The following is a 24,790-nucleotide window of genomic DNA, read 5'->3' as shown; positions in this document are numbered from 1 at the left end:
TCTATTTGTTGAAAAAGAATCAAGTCTCAGAACCCAACACATTTTCCAATACATGGAGATCATTTTTTTAAGGTAGCAAAATGCATCATCAATAAGCACTGCTCGTTTAAATACTCAAATGTTCAAATGTTTTGTTTGTATTATTTGTGCCTGAGAAGGTTAAAGACTTTACAAATCCTCTCTCCATTTTCAGAGTGTATTTAATGGAATGCATGTGATATTTGTTCCCTACTCGTTGATGAAAGTCGACCCTGCATCCTGGATGAAAATGATCACTAAATACAAAGGTATGTTTTCTTCAGGCGTGTTAAAAGTCAAATAATAGGATTTTTCTGAAATACAATGTTTATTGGAATTATTTCTAGACCAAGTTTGATAAAGGTTCTTCTACTCACTCCAGAGTTATGTCCCTGTAACTGTCCAAATTTGACAAAATTCACTTATTTCCCGACTCTTACTCTGGACAGTCAGATTACTTCATGGCCATTCAAATTTCACCCTGTATACTCTGTAACCAGACAATTTTAACAAGTCTTAGATCAATAACCAGTCTGATTGCATTATTCAAATTCAAATCAAATATATGGCAAATTCAATTCAAATATATGGCCCTTGAATTGTCAAAATATTAGCATATTCACATTGTATGCTCTCTAACTTTAAGCAATAGTTTTGGCATATTCCATTAAAATAAAAATGGTGCTTGAAGCAGGTGGCATGTTTAAATTAGGGAATTCTAGTTGTAGGGTCTAGTTGTTCCTTGTTATTGAATATGTCAAAGTCAGTTGGGATGTCTGTAATTAAACATGGAATGGCAATTGAAAAACACATATTTTGCAATATGCATATCAAAAAGCTTTTATCGACTTCTTCTTTTTTAGCCTCTGTTGGAATTGTCTAGTTCAGAGACATGATCTTCTAGCACAAAAAAAAACCCTAAAGGATGTCAACTTTGGCTCACTGACACAGTCTTTATATTTATCTCCAACATTGTCATTCTAGCCTCTGTGGGGAGACATGCACTGGGGTCTACTGGCACAGAAAGACCTATTTATGTCAATTTTAGCACAGTCTCTTTATATTTATCTCCAACAATCTCATTCCAGCCTCTGTGGGGAGACATGCACTGGGGTCTACTGGCACAGAAAGACCTATTGTTTTCAATTTTGGCTCACTCTCTTTATATTTATCTCCAACAATCTCATCCCAGCCTCTGTGGGGAGACATGCACTGGGGTCTATTGGCACAGAAAGACCTATTGTTTTCAATTTTGGCTCACTCTCTTTATACTTATCTCCAATATTCTCATTCCAGCCTCTGTGGGGATTGTGAAGTCCAGGGACATGCACTGGGGTCTCCTGGCACAGAAAGACCACAAAGATGTCAATTTTAGCTCACTAAGACTTCTGCTGGTGGCAGATGGTGCAAACCCTTGTAAGTAAATGTTAGATGTCTTTTCACCATGTTAGTTCAAACATCGTTAGCATGATGTTACGTGAGAGTGTGGTCTTGTGTTTTGGGGAAAACCGAGTACCTGGAGAAAACCGACTTGGTGACCACAAGCCAAACTCACATATGCCCAGGTCGGGAATCGAATCCGCGTTGCCTAGGTGAGAAACAAGTGCCCTAACCACTGTGTTAACCCGACAACCAATAATTTGACCATGTTGAGAGTTCTAGTGGTATAGGTGTCAGCCTCTCACTGAAGAGGTAGTGAGTTTGATCCCCACCAGGGGTACTTTCGTATAGCCCCTCAATAATGCCACTTGCCACTTGTACTGGGTTCTACCCAGGATTGGTTTTCAAAGCGATTGATATCAATATTCAGCTGATTTCACAATCCAGCTAAGACCTTAGATAATCTTTTAATATGACATTGAACAAGCCAAATATTTAAAACATTCTGAAATATTCGTATGTTTTGAAGACATTCCTACTTATAAATTTATCAGTGTATAATAATCAGCTTTCAATAAACTTACTATTTTCACAACAGCATGCCAAATTGAATTCTGTATTAAGCAACCTATCAGTTTCACATGACTCTTCATTTACATTATCCAGGGTCATTGACGTCATGTGATGCATTCCTGAACGCGTTTCAACCCAAGGGTCTTAAACCAGAGGCCATATGTCCTTGTGCAAGCTCATCTGAGGCTCTTACTGTCTCCGTTAGAAGGTAATTTGATGGGAATTTGAAATCTTGAAGGTGGGAGAAGATAGGAGTTGTTTGATGTTTACACTGCAGCTTCAATTAATCACCCTGGGTCACAGTATGATATCTATTAGGTATAATGAATCCCAATTATAAATTTTTTACCATAAGTACAACTTTGCAAAAAAATGTATGTAAATTTTCAACATACTGAGTGCTTCAATGCTTTATTGTCTGCTTTGCTAGGAAATCATGTGCTGTTCATTTAATTACTGTTTTTGAAAAAATTGTTAATTTATACATTAAAGTTCCCAATAGATAAACTTTTACGTTAACAAAATTGAATGAATGAAGAGGATGAGGTATTAAATTGGGCAAGGTTTAGGTAGTAGAGTGGTCATGGGTGAGGTAGTGTAGAGGTCGAGGGTGAGGTAGTATAGTAGTCAATTGAGATAGTGTAGTGGTCAAGGGTGAGGTAGTGTAAAGGTCAAGTGTGAGGTAGTATAGTGGTCAAGGATGAGGTAGTCAAGTTGAGGTTGAGGTAATATAGTGGTTGAGGTGGTATAGTGGTAGAGGTTGAGGTAGTATAGTGGTTGAGGGTGAGGTAGTATAGTGGTTGAGGGTGAGGTAATATAGTGGTTGAGGTGGTATAGTGGTAGAAGTTGAGGTAGTATAGTGGTTGAGGGTGAGGTAGTGAAGTTGAGGGTTCCAGTCTCCCCAAAGGCTTTTTCTTATGGAATCCTAGAAAGGACACCAATACTGGTTACTATCTTTAAGGAGGCTTTATCAGCCTATAACTATTTTTAAAAGAGGCTTAACTTAAAAGTTTAAACTAAACAAGGAAGAAATACATACAAAAGGTATTGTGTTCAATCTGAAAAAGGGTGATATCAATTCCAAGTGCCAAGTTTTGTGTATAAACAAAATAAACCTCCCTTTCTTTTGTTACAGACCTGGTAGAACCAGTTCCAGTGCGACTGGGCGTGGCATCCTGTCAATGCAAGGGCTCAGTCATGGCGTAGTGCGTGTTGACACAGAAAACAGTCTCACATCATTAACACTACAAGACTGTGGTCAAGTGATGCCTGGAGGTATGTCATGAGACTTATTGATAGAGTTGGGGGTTCATGCTAACATTGATGTTGGGAATACCTGGTGCAGTATCCCCAACGCCATCTTTGGTAACGGTATACCAAAGCAGAATGTAACATACACATACAGTCAAACCAGTTGGCTCTAAATCCCAGGACCGGCAAAAATACCTCCAGCCTCGGAAATTAGAAGCCAAGCGGGATTGTTTACCTTGTTTACCTTCAGTATAAAGAAATCAGTCCTTACAATTAATTGGAGCCAAAAAGGAAATTGAGCCAAGCAAGTTTGAGCCAAGGGGGTTCGACTGTTCTTGAATTACAATATTGACACTGCACTGAAGTGCGGGGCCAGTATTGAATGAGCTTTTGTTTCTGTTCATTGGAGGAGCAGTTATTATGAAATTGCCATTCATAGATTGCAGTCATTAATTATTATTAGTTGTTTTTTTTAATTGATGCATGTCACAATTCTGTTAACCTACTTACATGCATTTCAACAAACATTATCATGTTCCTTTTCCAGCTACTATGGTGGTGGTGAAGGTGGAAGGATCGCCCTACCTGTGTAAGACAGACGAGGTCGGGGAGTTGTGTGTGTGTGCCAGCTATACGGGCATCAAGTACTGGGGGCTCCAGGGTATCACAGTTAATACATTCCAGGTTGGTACTTTGTTGTTAAAATCATGAGCGTGATGTGAGTGTTAAAATGTCTTTGTTTAGCCTGGATATTTTGCTCCTTTACATTCAAATTATAAGGATTGATAGAATACCTGTTTTTTTATACGTGATCTGCATCACACTGATGGGATTAGACTAGTGTAACATTACTTGAAATGTATCAAAAAGGATATAATTGTGATGGAATATAGAATATAACATGGAAAGTGTTTAATATGCATGTCAGTAAGCTGACAGTTAATAAATTATTCAAAGATTTTTTATAAATAAATAAAAACGGTCAAGCTATTGTCTTATACTTCCTACTTTGCCTGCTGCATTGCCTTGTTGTAAAAACTTTAACCTAGGCAATAACTCAAATAATGATTTTCAAATAAAACTTTACACACCCAGATTGCATAATGCCCATAACTGACTTTGATTATTGATGTCAGAGTTATATTCCATGTTTGATTGTAAAAAAACCCAGAAGGGCATATGTTTATGAATAAAATATGTTTAAACCAACTGTATCTTTATGTATTGCAGGTTCAGCCACTGAACGGAGATGGGAGACAAACAGGGGATAAGATTTATGTCAGAACAGGGCTGCTTGGTTTCTTAGGGCCTGTAAGTTCAGGGGGAGTGATTTCAGATTATCATCAGTCTCAAGTCTGAGTTCAGACTCAAAGCTCAAAATTGCAAATATCCATTTCTTTGTAACTTTCCTTCTAGCAAAGCATTGATAGTGATCTTTTCTAAGTTATAATTCTATTATTATTTTTTTCTATTTTTCTATATTACATTGTAAAAGTAATGGAATATGGATGATTTTTTGTTCTTTCATAAAATGCTTTTCTGAGTCTGAACTTCAGTTCAGACTGTTGGTAATCAAGTATCCTGGGCATATATACACTTACATGTTAACTCCGAGTTTGAGACACAGTCTTAGAAAAGCAAAATTTTATTATTTTATTTTTGTAGTAAAAAAGCTATTACAGGAGCAAATATATCGTAATCAATGCTGTATCTGTTACAAACAATCTGTTCTACAATCAGGCACACACCTTTTGTCCAAATTGGTTATATTATACATATTGTCAAACTTTCTGACAATACAATCTTCACCTCATATCTTTTCCAGAAAGTGTAAAATATATTATTCAATGAAGGACACATGTTATATGTAGAGCCTAATGTATGCACCTCATTTTGAGGTTATATTATAATACTGTTTCTTAATTCACCAGGGTGGTTTGGTATTTGTTTGTGGAAGCAAGGAAGGGCTGATGCAGATATCTAACAGACGACATAACACTGATGACATCATAGCTACAGTACTTGCTGTTGAACCTATGAAATTCATCTACAGGGGAAGGTAAGTGAAAAAGTGACTTGTCTGTGTTGTTAACAGGGAAATGATATGTATGGTTCCATTGAAGATTTCCACCTAAAGGCCTGAATTTTGGGTTTGATTCCAGGCCAGGCCATATGAGTTCCGTTTGTGGTCACCAATCTAGACTCAATCAGGTTTCCTCTGGGTACTCTGTTTTCAACCAACAAGATCATACCTTTATAACATGGTTGCAATGAGAGTCATAAATTATATACAGTAAATGACTGGGTATAAGACGATAGGGGGTATTAGACGCAGGGAAAAAAATCTCTGAAAAATCCGAGAAAAAAACTTTTAATCTATGTTTTTGGTTAAAAGACGCATAGAAAAAATGTCAAAATTGTCCGGCATTTTCAGCCACCATGTTTGTTGACAGTGACAAAAAAAATTTTTTTCGTGAAAATGGCGATGGTTATCTTTAAAACCATACTGTCGAGAATGAAAAGTTATGTTAAGCAAAAAATATTTTGACAGTGCCCAATTTTGCTTTTTTATATGTAAGTTTGATTATTGTTTAATTCAATTTATTATTCAAAATAATATTGAATACCGTAATTCACAAGAGTTCGGACACCATAAATTAATTATTTTTTTCGCTCTCCGAATACATAGAAAATTATCATTTTTACATTTTATTTACATGTTTGTTTAATCTGCCTTTTTTCTTCATGTTTGCTTTTTACCACTTATTAATTTATCCGTAGTAATCAATGGTCATAAACTTATTTATTACGCCTATAAGTGTAAATCCTTCATGAAGTTAATTAAAACACCGTTTTATACATGCACTGAACTGAATAAACACATTCTATCGGCTTCAGATCAAAGAGTCACACTGTGTGACGTCACATAACTTACAGTTATGCCCACGAGGATCTCGTGGAGAACATGGACATTGCTATGCAGGATTAATGTATAACTGTACGATTATTGCTTCATATAGTCTATAAGTGTGGTACAAGTTTGAAAGCTTATTGGCAGATCGTTTTACAAACATGCCATGTCGATGTTTTCTTAATCCCTTGATTGCCCTTGTTGTTTGTTTAATCCTCAAATAAATATATCACACTTCCTTTTAAACAGGCAATAAATCGTTTAGGATGGGTAGTAACTAATTAAATTGTCACAGTGGTGTATACGGTTAGGTAATCTAGCCAGGCAGTGTAAAGATAAAAATCAATATTCTTCGTCTGTGGAACTTGGTAACTATGAAAGTTATGATTGATGTCCTTTGGGTGTCCGAAAATGAGGTACGCAAAATAAATTATTTTGGGAAATAATTATGGGTGTCCAAATATAAAATATTTTTGTTGAAATTATAAACGTCTTACGATATACCGTATCCCGATCTTCAACTGCCGTTTTAACCCGTATATACTCGATCAATATGACGCGAGTAACATCCCTTTCTACATAAATCTAAACAAACTCTCGGCTTGAAATTGACATCAGAAAAAAAGTTCAAAAAATTGTTACTGGGTATTATACGCAGGCATTTTTTTGCATCAATATCTGAGGGAAAAAAGTGCGTCTAATACCCAGTCATTTACGGTAATATTGTAAGAACTCATATCACAATCATTGTAAAATAAATGAGTTTAACTAAAACGGACAAATATCTTTTGCTATTAAAAGATACATACATCAATTAAGTATTTGATGTGTTTTAAGTTTCTTATTTCTGTGTATTACAGGATAGCAGTGTTTTCAATAGAAGTCCTCAAAGATGAGCGTATCGTGATAATTGCGGAACAGCGACCAGACTGTCCGGAGGAGGAGAGTTTTCAATGGATGTCACGTGTTCTCCAGGCCGTGGACAGTATACACCAAGTGGGTGTGTTCTGTCTCGCTCTAGTCCCACCCAACTACCTACCCAAGGTGAGACTGTTGACATAGTTATTACTGTGGAAATATGACTGTTGTAATCAATTGAGAATTTACCTCTGACAGTCAAGAATGTTGGTTCTTGAAAATGCTTGAGGCCAGGTGTCTTTGTGGTCATAAGTCAAAAACATTTCTATGCATGTGTGTAGCATGGCTCTCCCCTCATGGTTACACAGTTGTTAAGTGTCACTGGACCAATTGCGAATCCACTTTTTTCTTACAAGAGTTGGCTATTAAGATGTTTTTATGAAACTTGCTACACATGTTAAATGTACATATTATAAGGCATTCTAAAAATGTAAGAATTGTGATATTTTCTAATGTGTAATGTGATGTTCCTTCCTTTTCACAGACCCCATTAGGAGGAATCCACCTACATGAAACCCGCAAGAAATTCCTAGAGGGCTCGTTACATCCAGCCAATGTGTTAATGTGTCCACACACATGTGTTACAAATTTGCCAAAGCCACGAGAACACAGGTCAGTCGTCCAGTTGTCGTAGTTTATCATTTATATGTATTTGTGTAAGAAGAAATGAGCATGAAATTTCTAGAGGGATCGTTACACCTTGTCAACATGTTAATGTGTCCCAGTACAAGGCTGACCAACTTGCGAAACCATGTGAACACAAGGAAAATATTGTTAATGCATGCTTGTCTTATCCAATCTAAAACAATCTTGAGATTCTATCGATCTTTACCTTTGAACACAAGGCATGCAACACATCTGAATCATGGAATTCTTGTTTTGGTGTATGACTATTCTAAACTCTTAATACAGGCCTGACCGAGATGTGACCCCCTCAGCCGTACATGTGGGCAACATTGTGCAGGGAGCCAGAATGGCTTGGGCCCAGGGGAGGGAACTCAACACATCAGAGGAGGACGGAGATGGCTCAAGAAAGGTAACTCTTGTGTAATTATTTAACCATTATACTGGGGGTAGCTTGTACTCTATTAATACTTCCTTTGTACGAATATTGATAACAAGAAAAAATGTGTAACTTTTTTTTATTTTCATAATTATCCAGGAAAAAAAAATAAAAAAAAAAGAATCAAGATTTACTTAACTTTGAATAATGTGTTGTTTTTTTTCCTTACAGCACCAGTTTTTGACAGAGATTCTCAGATTCCGAGCTCAAAATACTCCTGATCACATCCTGTTTACATTGCTCAATTCCAAGGTAACTGTTTACTTCTCTCTTCATTTCATCCTTCATTTTTGTTTTGCTTTTGTAGAAAGTATATCCTAGGCTTTGAAGTATACAGAACTCAGTATACAGAGCTTGATAGTCATTTTTTGTCTCTTTGGCGATTTAACGTTTATTATCTGATATGTATTAAGAACTATAAATCTTATGCTGCCTTTAAATCACAATGGCATTGTAGAATTATCGGATGATGAATAAATTATGAAATATCTGCAATATAGAAGGCCACAACACAATTTTGCAACTTGACCTTTTCCTGGCTAAAAGGCTGTTTTAGTTTGCTTGTTTGTTTTTTGAAGAAAAAAAGTTGAGTTATTGCAATAGCCTTGGTGTTGCTGTCAACGTGCAAATCTTAAATCTAACGCCATAACTCAAACACAGTTTAAGATATTTAAATGAAACTTGGTATACGTCATGTGATCATGGACAATATGCACATGTGTAGCAAGGCCCATAACTCTGGCTTTAGTAATTGTCAAGTTATGCCCCTTATTCAATTTTAAAAATAGACCCTGAGACAAGCATTGGCGTTTGCTCTGTGACTTACTTTTTTAGTCAACATGACAAAAGTATCATATACATACCATACATTGTAATTCTGTTTAACATTACATTTAGTGATACCTTTTTATTTTGCAACTTATGTAGTATTTATTTTGTTTTACTTTGTAAGAAATCATTAAATTATTGCTAGCTTTCAATGTGATTTGTATATTTTCTTTGTTAGAATGTTCTGTGCTGTGTTTTTTTCTTTTCTTTCCTTTCTAATGTTATCTTATTTGGTGCATGTTAAACCACGGACACCAAGCCGTGTTAATCGGTATGTGCATAGTGTCAGTTTGTTTTACGTTTTCTATTGAATAATAAGCATAAACGTTTATGTTTAGGCTTTTTATTGAACTATTTGCACATTTGTTTTGAAATTAGGATAATGAACAGTCTATTTCTTTTCCAAACAAAGCTTTAATGAACAATTAAGACACATTGCCTATATTCCTTTATGTCATAATTTCAAAGAATACTGGTTTAATGATAAGCCGCGCCCTATGAGCTAAATATAGACTATGACGCTATGAAAATGATGTAACAGAGAATGCTTGATAACTGAACAAACTTTAATACAAGGCTTATTATATCATTAGTCTAATGGAAGAAGGTACGAAGCAACATTAAGATATACTATATGCTGGTACTACCTGGCATTAGCCCTATGATAATAAGTCAAATTTAAATTTGTAGCAAAAACAAAGCAAAAGTTTTAATACCAGATATCTTAATTGAATATTTATTATATTCAATGAATTGTTAGTTTGTAAAATTTATACCACTTAGACAGTTTCTTTTCCAGAATAAATTATCAAACTAATATACATATCCAAATGTGTTTCTGTATTACTTCAGGTTTTAATGAAATTTATTTGCTAAGAGTGAACTTTATTTTCCCACGGAATTGTTGTGTTTTATGTTGTAAATAATTGTTTGCCACTTCCTCAGCATGGACAATCTGGCAAGTCCTGGCCTCCACAGGTATTTCCCTAACACCATTTTGTTACCTCACTCCTCATTGGTTCATTCCTATTTCCTTGAATGTTACCAGCCATTTGTTTGGTTAACACCTCATTCCACCCCTAACACTCATTGGTTGGCAGCCTAGCTCCTAATATGTTACAAGTAACTTGATTGGTTTGGCGTTATTAATTGTTTTGAGAGTTTCCATTGGTTTGTTGTTGTTGTATTTAATGTACATGTCGTAATAAAACATATTGCTTATTTATTTATATATGCAATGCTTTTATAATGATCATCATTAATTGTCAATACTGTGCATGGCAGTTTAATAGATATATACTTAAATATAAGGAAGAAAATACAAAGTTTAGCAGGAAATATGAAGTTATAATCCCAATTAAATTTATGCCTATTAAAATAAATATTCAGTCTTAAAATAATGTCACTTTTGACCTTTCTTTTTAAAATTCACCATATTTTCTTCCATGAAACACCATTTAAAAATACTCCGGTTTAAAGTAAATTTTAGTTTAGATAGAAAGTAGCATGATATATGGAATATAAATGCATTGTAACCTTCAATAAGACATGATTCATCATGTTTATATGTACTTGAATGTTAATTGGTAGGTTAAAAGCATGTGCATTTTTTACAGGTACACCAGCATGCACTTTTCAAAATCCACATTTTAAATTTTTACTTTGATTTAACTCAAAGTTGCATTTAATTAGCTTTATAGATGCTTGCAATTCAGAATTACTTTCACGTGTCAAACCATTTGGAATTATTAAAACACAATCAACATAACAAATACCTCGCAAATTTTAGGCAATGTGAGGGTCCATATTCACTAAGATCTTCAATCTCAGTTTGAGAACCACAATCAGAAACACAAAATTTTAATTTTGTTGTAAAAATGCTATAATTGGATACGCTCAAATATTAGCATTTTTACTTCAAAATTTAAATGGTAGGAAATGCTTTATCTGTTACTTATAATCTGTTTTAAAATCAGGCACACATTTTTGTCAAAATATATGATATTATACTAGATATTTTAAAACATTTAAGAATTCAGTTTTCTGAGCCTGAAACTCAGACTCCGGAAGTTAGTGAATATTGGCCCTGTTAATGTAGTGAAGCACTAGTGATATTGTTGGCAGTTTTTCTTAATGAAACTCTAAACGGTTGCAGGTTCAAGTTCAGTTATCCATGTCATGTTCACAACTCCACAAGCGGGCAGAGAGAATCGGCAATCTGCTCGCAGAGAAGGGAAAATTGAAACCGGGCGACCATGTGACGTTGCTTTACCCACCTGGAATAGAACTGATAGCAGCATTTTATGGCTGCCTGTATGCTGGTGAGTTCCTTTTACATAAATGTGTAACTATTATGTAAATTATATTTTACTTACTGAGAATGGAATAGAAAAACCGGCCAACCATATTTCATTTCTTTACCCTTTGAGAATATAACTGTATCATTTGTCTGTATTGTGGTATGTTTTCTTTGAGAGGGTTAAAGATTAGATTGGTGTTTTTTCTGTTTTGTTTTTTATTTGAACCAAAATGACGTTGGGTTTGAACTAAGGTATGATCTATTTAAATCATTAAATCTAGTGCAATATTCAATATAACCCTTGACCTAGGACAGGCCTCAGTGATTGGTCAATTGTTTTTGAAGTCCAATAAAAACTCTCAGATTGAGTTGTTAAAGCTAAAGTCTAACAAAATCTATTAATTTCCGTTATCATATCAAGATACATGAATTGCTAAACATATGTCTACACTATATAGTTGAAATACTATAGAGCAGTATAGCACCTATTGACCAATTACCAAACTCGTATTATATTCTTTATTTTTTCTATATTCACAGGCTGTGTTCCAGTGACTATCCGACCACCCCACCCCCAAAACGTAACCACAACACTTCCCACCGTCAAGATGATAGTAGAGGTCTCAAAGTCCTCAGCTATACTCACAAGCGCCAACATTGTCAAACTACTCAGGTCAAAGGTAAGATGAGTTATGTATTCATAATGTTGCAGCAGTATTTTCATAATAATTACGGTAAACAATTATATATGGAACTTAAACTTTGGTTCTGTTGTAGAGATCTCATTAAAATATAACTATGAAACGTAGTACTTTTAACTGTGTGAATTAAATGTACATTGCACTAAAGAAAAAAACATATTTATCACTAATGTATGCTGTAAATGCTCATTGTTATGTTCCTCATATAAATGTAGTCAATTGTCAAATGGGGTATTTTTCAAACTATTTGATGCAAAAATATGCTCACAACTCCTATATGGAGCAGAGGAATGGGATCATGGAAAATATCATGACCGCGAAAGGGCTCATATTTATGTATGACAAAGGTTCATGTGTGCTAGGTCACATACAAAAAATACTGTTTTCTGTAAATGTTGCTGCAGGCTTCAAATTCTTTATTTGTAAAGTTTTTTAATCTTCTTTTGGTCCTATCATTGCTTCATTCAAATACCTTAAACTTTACCTTCCAGGAGGCATTATCAGTAGTAGATGTCCGGGCCTGGCCCACCATATTGGACTCTGATGACTTACCAAAGAAGAAACTGACTAATGTCTACAAGGCGCCCACTCCAGAGATGATTTGTTACCTCGACTTTAGTGTCTCAACCACAGGAATGCTGGCTGGGGTCAAGGTAAGGTCATGTTTATGAATGGAAAAATACCAAGTTTAATGTAAAATTACCAAGCATCAATGTTGAAAATTATCATAGGGAAATTGTATATAGGGCATTCTCCCCAGAGATGATTTGATACCTCACCTAAGTGTCTCAGTCACAGGAATGCTGGCTGGTGTCAAATCATGTTTGAGCTGATGTTGTTTTAAGAATGAACGGAAAAATACCAAGTGTAAATGGAACAATTCTGATATCTTACATTGACTTGTGTCTCAATCACAGCAAGGCTGACTAGGGTCATGTTTATGAAATGGAAAATAAACAGGTATGAGAATGGAAAATCAACAATGGAAAATTGTAAAGCATAAAACATATAAAGCACCTACATGAGAGGTGATTTGTTATCTTGACTTGAATGTCTCAGCCACAAGATCATGTTTGTAAATGGAAAATACTGGTAATTTACCAAATAAAATGGAAAATTACTGCTAAGTTGATTGTTGACTTAGATAATCAGAAAAGATTCATTTACATTAAACCATTTGATGCTTGGTGAGGTCTAATTTGTTCTGTAGAGCATGGTTACTGAAATAATGATGAAATTGAAAATAATATAATTAAATGTAAAGTTTCAAAAAGACCATCTACAAGTCCCTTTTACATTTCAGATGTCCCATGCATCAGCCACAGCATTGTGCCGGTGTATAAAGCTGCAGTGTGAGTTCTACCCCTCAAGAGAAGCTTGCCTGTGTCTAGACCCATACAGCGGCCTAGGATTTGCCCTCTGGTGTTTAGCAAGGTATGGAAATCCTGAATCCTGATCCTGGATTATTTAAAAGACAAAATGGAAAAACCTTTTGAGGATAGTATTGTCATTTTAGGTGATTTAAATAATCATAAATGCATTAGACTTCAAAGAAATGTATGGATGATAATTGATTGTTTGTAATATTACAATTCATTTGACCAAGTGACCAAAAGCTATATTTCTTCAGTGGCATAGCCACAAGTGAATAATAAATTTTGGTTTTCATGAGGTGAAATTTATCGCGAATTAACGCTGAAATATACAATATTTCTTTTTATAACATCCCTTAAACGCCAAGTTTCAGAAATGACCTCCCTGTATTTGTGTCCCAACCCTGTTCACTAGCACTTAATTTCAGTGTTAAAACTGGCCAAAATTTCAAAACAGTGAAAATCTTATATATATATCACTGATAAATCTCTGAGCCACTAGCAAGCATATAATCAATTGTTATTCTGGATGTTCGTATATTTCACATTCACCATTGTTGTCCTATGCTATGCATACAGTCATAATATTATTGAAGGCATGATGATAACTTGTTTGTAAACTTTGAAACTTATTTATAACACTACCTGTATCAATGGCTTCACAATAACAATAACCTATCTTGTCCACAGCATATACTCTGGTCACCATTCACTGCTAGTACCACCGTCAGAGGTGGAGGCGAACCCTGCCGTCTGGCTGTCCGCTGTCAGCATGTACAAAGGTATAAGAACATTATTGTTGCGTAGATTAAGTAAAAATATTCTGCTACAGCCACTCCCGTACATAAGTCTATTTGCATGTTGCATTACAATAGAAGAAAATTTATTGTTTGACCTGTCCAAAAGTATGTATTTGAATGTGTGGGAATGTTTTTCCAGCAAAATTAATGTAAATGTTTCTAAAAAAATGCTTTCCTCAACAAAAGCTTAACAAAATTGTTTAATATTTGTAGCAGAAATGAGTCTTGTAGAGGTGAAAATAATGTTTAATTTTGTGTTATGTATCACGCCTTATAAGCATGCAATCATAATTTGTATTTAAATATTTTTGAATCTTTTCTCTTTTTCAATTTCAAATGATTTGTACTCCTATCACTTCATAAAATTTCAATTTAGTTGATAACTTTAATACCTCCATAGAATTGATTTACATAGACGATTTCACAAATGGTAATATTTGAATATTTAAGGATTTGTAAAAAAGTGACAAAACATTGATCCATGATTGTGAGGGTGATATTGTATTAACATATTTCCTCTTCTTTTGTTCCAGTTCGGGACACATTCTGCTCGTATGGGGTTATGGACCTTTGTACACGGGGACTGGGTACCTCGACGGGGACTCTGAAGGTGAGAAATCATATCAGTCCAGAGTAGAAACTTAAATTCAGATCATTAAGTTAATTTTATTGTGCCACCTCGGAAACATGGCAGACACATAGGAAGTACTTTGTCTGGCGACGTCCTCTGAAACATAATTTCTGATCAATAGCTTTGAAATGACTGGTTGTAGAGACTTCAAACTTGGTATGGACATTAGTTAGGATCAGTAGGAGATCTTTATTAGAAGAATGATATTCATTCCTTACAGGTAACGCATTGATTTTTAATTGCTTCAAAATGAAAACTCGTCCAAAGTTTCTAAGGAGTTTGAAACCAAAGTATCGAAAGTTGAAGGCAGCCAGCAAGACTTCCTGAGTTTGTTCTTTTTTATGTGAAGGGCTCCAAGACTTGTTGGGGCATCCCACAAAATCTGTTTTTTTAAAATGGTTGATACTTGATGCAGTGTTGTTGATGTGATTATATAAGTATAGTAATAACATAGAAAGACCTATTTCATTGTGCAATTTCTAGGCGAAGGGACTGAACCTCTCCTGTGTTCGTATTTGTTGCGTAATAGCGGAGGAACGACCAAGGATCCATCTGACAACGTCGTTCACAAAACTGTTTGCCGATCTAGGTCTTTCATACCGGGCTGTGAGCACAAGTTTTGGATGTAGAGTCAACATTGGCATATCATTCCCGGTAAGTGTATGTAACTGTTCTTCAAACTTAATGACATTTTAAACTAGATTTGACTTTTTATGAAGAAGAAAAAAGGTATAGTCATCATCTTGGTGTCATCATCTCCATGTTGGGGGCAGCATGCACAAATTTTGTATGTGGCTATAACTTAAAAACTGTTCCAAGATATACATTTAGACATGAAGCCAGATATACATCATTTGAAACTTGGTACACATTAAGCAAGGGACAGTGCGTATATGTGTAGCAATGTCCATTTGTCTGGCTCTAATTGTTAGATTTAACTGGAAAAACACCAAAAGACAAGTAATGGTGTTAACTCAGCAGCATTCTTGTTGTGTGTGAAAGTCTGAGAAAAGTATTGTTTTTAGCAGATGTTGTATACTGAGAAAATATTTTTCGTCATTGACCATATATGTATCAATGTGGTCTTACAGGGTGCAGCATGCCCAGAGCCGAGCACAGTGTTTGTGGACTTGAGAGCTTTGAGAAATGACCGAGTGACGCTGGTGGAGAAAGGCAGCCCCCATAGCCTCTGTCTCATGGAGTCGGGCAAGGTAGGTGGATATACAGAATGTTTTTATTGAATTCCAGTGCAATGTATAAATTTATTCTCCCAGTCCTCACAGCAATATTTTCTTCAATGGCACAGTCATGAGTGATACATAATTTTCTGTGATCAGGAGTGAAATAAATCAGATCTTACATCAAGTACAGCACATATCTTACAGGTTTTCGTTTCATTATGGTAAAATTTTAGAAAAAAATGTGTATTATGGTGATGTTAATTGGAATATCTCATAAGAAACAAGGTCATGATGTCAATTTGGTGTCATTGAATTTACAGCTGCTGCCAGGAGTGAAGGTTGCCATAGCAAATCCAGAAACCAGGGGACAGTGTGCTGACTCCCATCTCGGAGAGGTACGTAACAAAATATTGATCAACAATATGAGCAGGAATGGGTCTTATCAGTAATATTTTAATTGTTAAATATGATCTTTATGTTCTAAAATGTTAACATTAAAATAATGATAAATAACATGACAGTAAGCTATGTCATGACACCATAGTTCTGGCTCATGTCACATTCTTTTATTAAGACATTTTTCCACTTGTCACAGTTCATTTGTTGTACATGTATTACATTCAATACAAACTAAAGGAAGATCTCTTTAAATGCATAATCCTACTATCTAGTCTAGCCCTAATATAATGACTCCCCATTTATTATAAATTGAAGAAATACTGTTTGCTAAACATTCTCGTCACTAGATCCCCATTTATTATAAATTGAAGAAATACTGTTTGCTAAACATTCTCGTCACTAGATCCCCATTTATTATAAATTGAAGAAATACTGTTTGCTAAACATTCTCGTCACTAGATCCCCATTTATTATAAATTGAAGAAATACTGTTTGCAAAACATTCTCGTCACTAGATCCCCATTTATTATAAATTGAAGTAATACTGTTTGCTAAACATTCTCGTCACTAGATCCCCATTTATTATAAATTGAAGTAATACTGTTTGCTAAACATTCTCGTCACTAGATCCCCATTTATTATAAATTGAAGTAATACTGTTTGCTAAACATTCTCGTCACTAAAGTAAACATAGCATGATCGCATTACCATTTGGCATCAAACAGTTAATTTCTATCACACAAAAACTGGCATTGAAGGGTCAATTTTGGCACTTTAAAGAGTTTCATTTGTCACCCCTCCATTCATTGAGCGTTATTTAAAGGTAAGATTTTATTGCATGATAAATCTCTTTGAAATGAATGGTTCCAATTACTTGTTCCAGATCTGGGTAAGCAGTCCGCACAATGCAGATGGCTACTTCACGATATACGGCGATGAGTCCCTCCATCCGGATCATTTCGACGCAAGACTGGCGACTGGCGATCTCCAATCCTCGTACGCTAGAACAGGCTACCTCGGCTTTGTAAGGAGAACAGAGCTTACACAAAGTGATGGAGGTAAGTTAAGAAAAGTAGATAATGACTGAAGCAACCGGAAATTTCACAATGTTTACGTATAGGAAGTTAATGATAATCTTCTTGTGCATGCAGTTGTAAAAAATATATATAATTGACTTTGTGATTGAATCTGTTTAACAAACACAATTATTGTTTCTTTTGATTGTAGCTTTGATAGTTTTCCAAGAATAAGACTAGATATTTTACAATTATTTACTTATGATGGTGTGAAATATGCTGTCATATAGACCAAATTACCATTACTGACCATTATTTTGATTGTGTGGTCAATATGAACTGCATATTTCACAGCTAAGAAGTTTTATTACATGATATATAATAGCATGATACATTGTGACATCATATGATAAACTTTTTCCGATCTATAAATAGACAGATCAATTTTGGGTTTTTTAATTGATATTTGCAGTGTTATTCTTACATCATATGATAAATTGTTTCCGGTCTATAAATTGACAGGTCAATATGGTGTTTTATTCAGACTTCAAAAATTGCCCTTGTTTTAATCATGGACAGTTTTTTTATAGATCATGTAATAATATGTATTTTTGTGTATTCAGGTCGGCATGACGCCCTTTTTGTCGTGGGTTCACTAGATGAGACGATAATGCTACGGGGAATGAGATACCATCCCATAGACATCGAGACGAGTGTGCTGAGATCTCACAGGAAGATATGTGAATGGTAAGTTGGTTTTGTTGTCTGTATAGAGATATGGTGGTCTGGTGTTGACGTCAGCGTCATCACGCTTTCATGTCCATTTTCCCTTACTTAAAACAATCTTGCCATATATTTTCCAAACTAGGATTCAATCTTTATAAGGATAATTTCTTTTCTGAGTTTAAAAATCAACCAGATCTCCTTACAAACCTTGGCTTGAACTCCTAGGGACTGGCAAAAATACCTCAAAGCACTGAGGAATTGGAGCTAAGTGAGAATGCTTACCTTCAGTATAAAGAAATCAGTTCTTTACATCCAGTCCGAGCCAACGAGGACATTGAGCTAAGGAACTTCAAGCCAAGGGGGTTTGACTGTAGATACCAATTCAAGGACATGTACATGTTTGTCTATAATTAGCTTAGAATTATCAAGTGTTTCTATTTCCTATTTCAGTGCTGTGTTTACATGGACAAACTTGCTAGTAGTTGTTGTGGAACTGGACGGGAATGAAAATGAGGCTCTAGACCTCGTTCCCTTGGTTACAAACTGTGTTCTAGAGGAGCACTACCTCATCGTTGGCGTAGTGGTCGTTGTAGATCCCGGAATTATCCCGATAAATTCCCGCGGTGAGAAACAACGGATGCACTTGCGGGATGGATTCTTGGCGGATCAACTGGATCCCATATATGTCGCGTATAATATGTGAACGGATTACCAGAAAATAGAATAGTGTTGGCTTATCTATTGGATCTTATATAAAATATATCACATATAATATGTGAAGATAATTCAGAAATATAAGTGATTTTGCTGTTCAGTTGGATATGATATATGTTGCATATAATATGTGACAATCAAATCAGAAATATTAGTAATTGGTTGATATGCTGGATACGATATATCTGGCATTCAATATTTGAAGAGAATTCTGAAAATACAGAGGCTTAAGAATGTTAAATCTGATATATGTCACATATAATATGTGATTTTGTTAGTAAGGGTTGAATTGATAAGAGACTGACCCTGTATAGGATTTCTAACAGATCTGCAGAATTACGGAGACAAATATCAGAAATTGGGTTCAATAGTGCATGCAATGTGTGATAAGATCTGCATTACTGTGTTATATAAGTAATAAGCGCTAATATTTGAACCCCATTATTAGCTATGAAATACATGTATACATTGTTGAATTTACATAAAGTACATGTATACATCATAGCTTTTAGCATTAAGTACATATATGAGCTGATTTAGGGCCCAATCTGTCTTGCTTTGTTAAGAATCTGTTTAATTGTTTGTTAATGTTAAACAATACCACTATTTTTCATAATGTTAGTGTGGGTTTGGTGAACATTCAGCATTCATTGGCCTCAGATGTTGATCTTCTGCATTGCAAGCATTAATATTGCTATGTCCACAGCTAGGCAAATATAGAATTGGGATAGTGTAAGCTACATCAATGCTTAATTATGCAAGTCACTAAGAAACATTATTTTTAAGCTAGCCTTACCGAAATATTACATCGAGGAGGCGAAATCCATCCGCTTATTTCTACATGCAATTCCCATTCACATTATACCATGTTTTGAAATCTCATTTATGTTCTTTCTTAAAGATACATGTATACAAAATATATAATGTTCATTTATTCAAGTGCTGTTCATTTTAACATTATAGTGCGAGATTTACATGTAATACTAGCAGTGAAATCGTTTTGACCTATTTGCCAATAAAGAGCTTCCTTTTAGTAAGTAGTTAGGTAGTAAGTCAATTCGTGGTATATAAGGCTATCCATTTTGTCATTCGTTTGGCAATATGTTGATAATGAAGCTTCGTGATCCCATTCATTTTTGGCATCATTGAACTCGGATGGAAGCTGGCCAATTTTGCAGTCTTTCAACCCCATAAAGGCTTCATTTTAGTATCATTTTTAAACAATTTTATATATTTTCTCTACACATTACACCCTTCCAAATAGTACCTAAATAATAAGTGGTCACCAGGCATCTCAAGTTGATATAATTGTACATCCGATACGGCAAACAAGTTAGACTTCTGTATTACCAAGAAAAAACAGAAAATAGAAAACCATGACATTATTTAGCTTGTGCCAAACTCATCCATCAGTAGTTTTTCGAATTCTGAAGCTAAACTTTTTAAGTAAATTTCAGTTATAATTGAAAACTATAAGACTTTTTATAATGTAAGGATCAGCGAAAATATAAAGTCTGAGGGAATGCCGTCTGCTTCTCATTTTGTCCTGAAGATAAATAGAAGCAACATTGCTGCCCAACAAATCATCCCGTTTGTTTCTAAAATGTGGTCCACATTTTAAAACCTAAGGTATTTATAAGGATATTTTTCGTACATCATTAATGTTACGTGATTTTTACGTATTTATTTATTGTACAGTGCTCTGTCAGTGTGTTTTTAGATCCACGTATCTTGGGTCAAAAATGCTGTTTAAGATATTGTACGAGTAGTTTGCAATCATGTATATACAATTTTATGTAAATTTGTAAACATATTTTATGAACACTTGACATTTCATAGCATAGCCATTTCAACAATGACCAGGTTTTTCGCAAGGTCTTTTAGATATTAAAATTGAAAAGAATGGGCAAACTTCATCGAAGTAAGAGTTATAACAGCAGAGTCAAGTATTTGCCCATGAAGAAAATAATACTAACTTTTGAAAAAATAGTACTAACTTGTGAAAAAATAGTACATGCCGATGAAATAAGTAATTCTTGATAAAAAATAGTACTAGCCTATAAAAAATAGTAACTCCTGATGAAAAGTAGTACTAATGCATATAAAGTACTATTTGTCTGCTTCAATTTCTTGCTTATTCTGTGTCATGTAAAACCATTTGACAGATTATAAGACAAACCATGTATAAGGCCAGTGTAATTTGCCAGTTACTAAATCAATCCACCGTCATTTGCAAACATGGGTGATCTCAGATATTGAAATTGGTCAGAAAATAGGGTCATTGTTGAAATGTAAAAATGGTACAACATTCAATTTTAGAATGACATATCCAGTATTTGTTATTATTATTTCCGCATGGTGTGCTATTGGTTCATGTCTCATTTCGACCTAGGTATCGTTAACCGGGTCCAAGTCATTAAGTATTGTCATGTAGGTCCCCTGTTTTGTAATTCAGATATTTTTGTTCTGTTACGTTTGGTTAAGTACTAGTTCAGATAACTCTTTGTGTATAATTAGTGGGTGAAAGGGACAGTGTTCTAAATGACATTTGATAAGGAGGCAGATGGAACCTTTTTGCCCCGACTCGTCACTTTCAAACTTCCAACTTTGTTTTTTCGAAGTTCTTTACTAACTAATTTCTGTTTGTGTGTTCCACGTTCATATTGTTTTTTTTTATAATTTTGTTCTAAGAATGCAAAAGAAACGTGTGTAAATATTTATAGCTAATCGACGATCCATTTAAACGTTAGTGTAATAAACTGCAATGTTTCTTCAGTTATTTGGTACAGTTTTGCCTAAGACTGGCTTTTTGTGCAATATCTTTGTTTTTGTTCATTTTTTTCCCTATTTTTCTGTTATGTCTGATTCATTTCGTGTAAAGATATACATGAGCATCCCCTTAGAACACGTTTTTGTTACGGTTCGTTAATAAAAGCACATGATGATATTTTGATTGAAATGATTTATATAACAAAATTTATCCACAATGTACATGTATTGCCTGACATCAATCAATACTGGAGATTGTATCAATTTTTTGGATACAGTCGAAACTCGCATTGTCTAACTTTGTTATCTTTATCTTCTGGTTATGTCAAACTTTCTCCGAATGTGTTGGGTTTTTGTATTTCGGTTATAGCCAATGTTCGTTATCGCAAAGTTTTCCCCGAGGTCCTATAGACCTTGACATAGCACGTTTTAACTGTATTTTTTTTCATTTTTGAGTTCATTATGCTATTAATTTAAAACAATGCCAAATGATATATAAGAAACATATGATGTATGCTTTAGCGATTTATGGCTTCACAAATACTTAGTCTTGCAAAAAATGTAACAAACCTCGGAAAAAAGGTCTAAACAAAAATATCATGAAAAAAATCCTTCAGGCATTCTTATTAACCGGATTGCATTGTAACATATTTGCATGTAGGTCAGTTTGATAATCACTCATCACTTTCATCACCACCTGTTTTATGTAATAATATCATGATATTAGATCTGAAATGCATGTTTTTGTTAGTAAATTTTCCATCCCTGTGTAAGCGTACATGTACATATGTTTATTTTTGAACAGTTTGCATTGAATTGAAAAAGGGCCCATTATCACAAAGCCGTTGACATCATAAAACAGGAAAAGCAAAGACTTTTTGGTCATCTCATTGGGTTAACATTATTAGTAATGTCTAATTGGATTATCTATGTTCAAGCGCGGAAATGTATATTTTCTCGTCTTCCGATTTTCAGTGTAATGAGGCCCTCGACTACATACATGTATGATTCTTTTAAAGGCATTAAATATTTCTTGTCACATAAACATGACTTGTCATTATTAAACATGTGTTTGATACAAAAAGAAATGTGTTTATTACAAAGAGCAATGTATTCAAAGATTTTAATTGACAATTGCATAATAATGTCGCATGTTTCTAGTCTTTATTCTTATATGTGTGAAATAGTAAGATATAATATGAACTTTATTTACTTCAAATATAATTATATAAGATATATAGCAGAGTGGAACTATTTACCTTCTTGGAGATATGTATATCGGCTGTTGTTTGCAAAATATATACTTTCAAACTTGTTGATAAAAGTTTGTACAAGCTATCATCAATGGTAGAATTTTTTTCTAAGATATTACAATTTTATTAGTTATCGCTTTTTCAGAGAAAAGTTCTCATTTTGCATGAGAAAATGGAAACATGTGCCGCAAGGCCCACAACTCTAGCTATTATAGTTGATGAGTTATGCTTCTTCATTCATTGATTTCAAAACACACTTTGGCTTGTACTTTCAATAAAAATTCCAATCATTGATAACAAAGACACATTTTAATAATAGTTTTAAAAATGCAGAGAGAAAAAAATGTATTTTGCATAAAAATGCTGTAGTTGACTCATTTGTCTGCTAAAATGAGTCTTGTGGAGGTATTCATATAATAATGAAAACACAAATTTAGATTATTGATTGGATAATGAAATAAAACATTTAGCAATGTATAAATCTTGAAGAGATAAGAAATTGTTTGCCTGCTCATGTGGCACACTGTTTGGCAAAATGAACATACTACTTCTACCTCTGTATGAACCATTTTCACAGACAATAACACATCGTATGACAAACAGTCTCTTATAAAGATCTGAAATATAGGTGTATAACCAATTTGTTCATTTAAAAAATGTACTTGTTGTTTTGTTTCGAATGTTAAGCATAAAAATCATGAATGAACGCAGACTGTTTTATTAGCAATGCAAATATGAAAAATAAAACTTTTAATTTGAAAATCCAAATTTTATAACACAGAATTGTAGTATTACGATATTATTGTAATCTATTGAACATACTGTTGTTAGTTGATAGATGTTTGATTGTGGTTGTTTCTTACATACTGTTGGTGTACATGTATTGTGTTTTTATGAATCACTGAATGGAAGAATTATTTATTTTATGCTGTTTTCTTTATATTGGTGTAATATAAATTGACCTATTCATAAATAAACATTGAAATGGCTTAACTCTGTCTTTTTGTTATGATTCTTAACTGTCGTATAAGCGTATGCCCTAAAGAGATAATAAGATTATATGTCTGGGTGGGTGTTTCATTATTCATAAAACATCAAGTCATTTTCTAAACTATTTTCTAATTAAAGTGTCTCACTGGTCATATATTTAAATAACTTAATAATTTCTGAAACACTTAAGTTTCATTGACTTTATTAGAAAACATGCTTTTATGTTAAAAACATGTATACTTCTCTCTTTTTTACAAGACATGACTTGGAATGGATTATGAATACCAGCCCTTGAGAAATAATGGCCTTTTTCATGCTGCGGAAGCTGGGTTCAATTTCCCATTGGGTGTATTACCTGAACTACAACAAGCAGATGTGGTCATCATAGTAGATATTTGAGTATCAGTTTTGGCATCATAGTAAATATGTTTCTCATAAACGATTAACTAGCTAAAAAGAACAATTTGGTTGTCCAGTTAGCACACTGGCCTTTGCGACTCGCATTCTATTCCTGGCCTGGGTACATGTGAGTTTAGTTTGTGGTCACCAAGGCTTGTAAGTTTTTTTTCCTCTGGGTACGCAAGTTTCCCCCACAACACAAGACCAAAATCTTGCCTAGCATCGTACCAACGAGAGTAAGTAGTATAATGTTGTAATAACTTATTTCATATTAATTGTGAAATAATTTTTAACTTTTAAAACTTGACCCTGTCTTGAACAGTTTACCACATATTTTATCATGCTGACTGATAAGAAAATATCAGAAGGTAAATAAAGAAAATAATTTAGCTAATCAATGTCAGGATGATGTCAGTTGCAAGTATGTTGGCTTCATTGGGTGCTTTAAACTTAGCTTATTATTAAAGAAACAAGGTTGTATTTCATAAAAAAAGAGGTAGGGTTTCACCTAAGATATTGAATCTCACATTGTTTTGCTTTGTCATCTATTCAGCAAAAATGCAGACTCATTTAGATATCACAGACCTATTTACCTAA

The 24,790-nt window shown here is 34.2% G+C and overlaps 1 protein-coding gene across 1 annotated transcript in view; it reads left to right on the top strand.

Moving 5' to 3' along the window:
- LOC128240634 (disco-interacting protein 2 homolog C-like) overlaps positions 1 to 23,797 on the top strand; it is a 68,155-nt gene extending 44,358 nt beyond the window's left edge. Inside the window, exons 17-40 of the mRNA XM_052957343.1 lie at positions 194 to 287; positions 1,315 to 1,434; positions 2,065 to 2,179; positions 3,107 to 3,246; positions 3,770 to 3,906; positions 4,453 to 4,533; positions 5,154 to 5,281; positions 6,994 to 7,177; positions 7,536 to 7,663; positions 7,964 to 8,087; positions 8,286 to 8,366; positions 9,888 to 9,920; positions 11,098 to 11,263; positions 11,782 to 11,921; positions 12,434 to 12,595; positions 13,246 to 13,376; positions 14,006 to 14,097; positions 14,649 to 14,725; positions 15,230 to 15,400; positions 15,838 to 15,957; positions 16,248 to 16,322; positions 17,210 to 17,384; positions 17,966 to 18,089; positions 18,519 to 23,797. Of these exons, the coding sequence (XP_052813303.1) occupies positions 194 to 287; positions 1,315 to 1,434; positions 2,065 to 2,179; positions 3,107 to 3,246; positions 3,770 to 3,906; positions 4,453 to 4,533; positions 5,154 to 5,281; positions 6,994 to 7,177; positions 7,536 to 7,663; positions 7,964 to 8,087; positions 8,286 to 8,366; positions 9,888 to 9,920; positions 11,098 to 11,263; positions 11,782 to 11,921; positions 12,434 to 12,595; positions 13,246 to 13,376; positions 14,006 to 14,097; positions 14,649 to 14,725; positions 15,230 to 15,400; positions 15,838 to 15,957; positions 16,248 to 16,322; positions 17,210 to 17,384; positions 17,966 to 18,089; positions 18,519 to 18,771 (3,051 nt within the window). The 3' untranslated portion in view covers positions 18,772 to 23,797. The remainder of the gene's footprint in view (positions 1 to 193; positions 288 to 1,314; positions 1,435 to 2,064; positions 2,180 to 3,106; positions 3,247 to 3,769; positions 3,907 to 4,452; positions 4,534 to 5,153; positions 5,282 to 6,993; positions 7,178 to 7,535; positions 7,664 to 7,963; positions 8,088 to 8,285; positions 8,367 to 9,887; positions 9,921 to 11,097; positions 11,264 to 11,781; positions 11,922 to 12,433; positions 12,596 to 13,245; positions 13,377 to 14,005; positions 14,098 to 14,648; positions 14,726 to 15,229; positions 15,401 to 15,837; positions 15,958 to 16,247; positions 16,323 to 17,209; positions 17,385 to 17,965; positions 18,090 to 18,518) is intronic.
- The last annotated feature ends 993 nt before the right edge of the window (positions 23,798 to 24,790 follow it).

Source organism: Mya arenaria, chromosome 7, assembly GCF_026914265.1.
Source record: "Mya arenaria isolate MELC-2E11 chromosome 7, ASM2691426v1".
Lineage (NCBI taxonomy): Eukaryota > Metazoa > Mollusca > Bivalvia > Myida > Myidae > Mya > Mya arenaria.
This window is presented reverse-complemented; position numbering and strand designations above follow the sequence as displayed.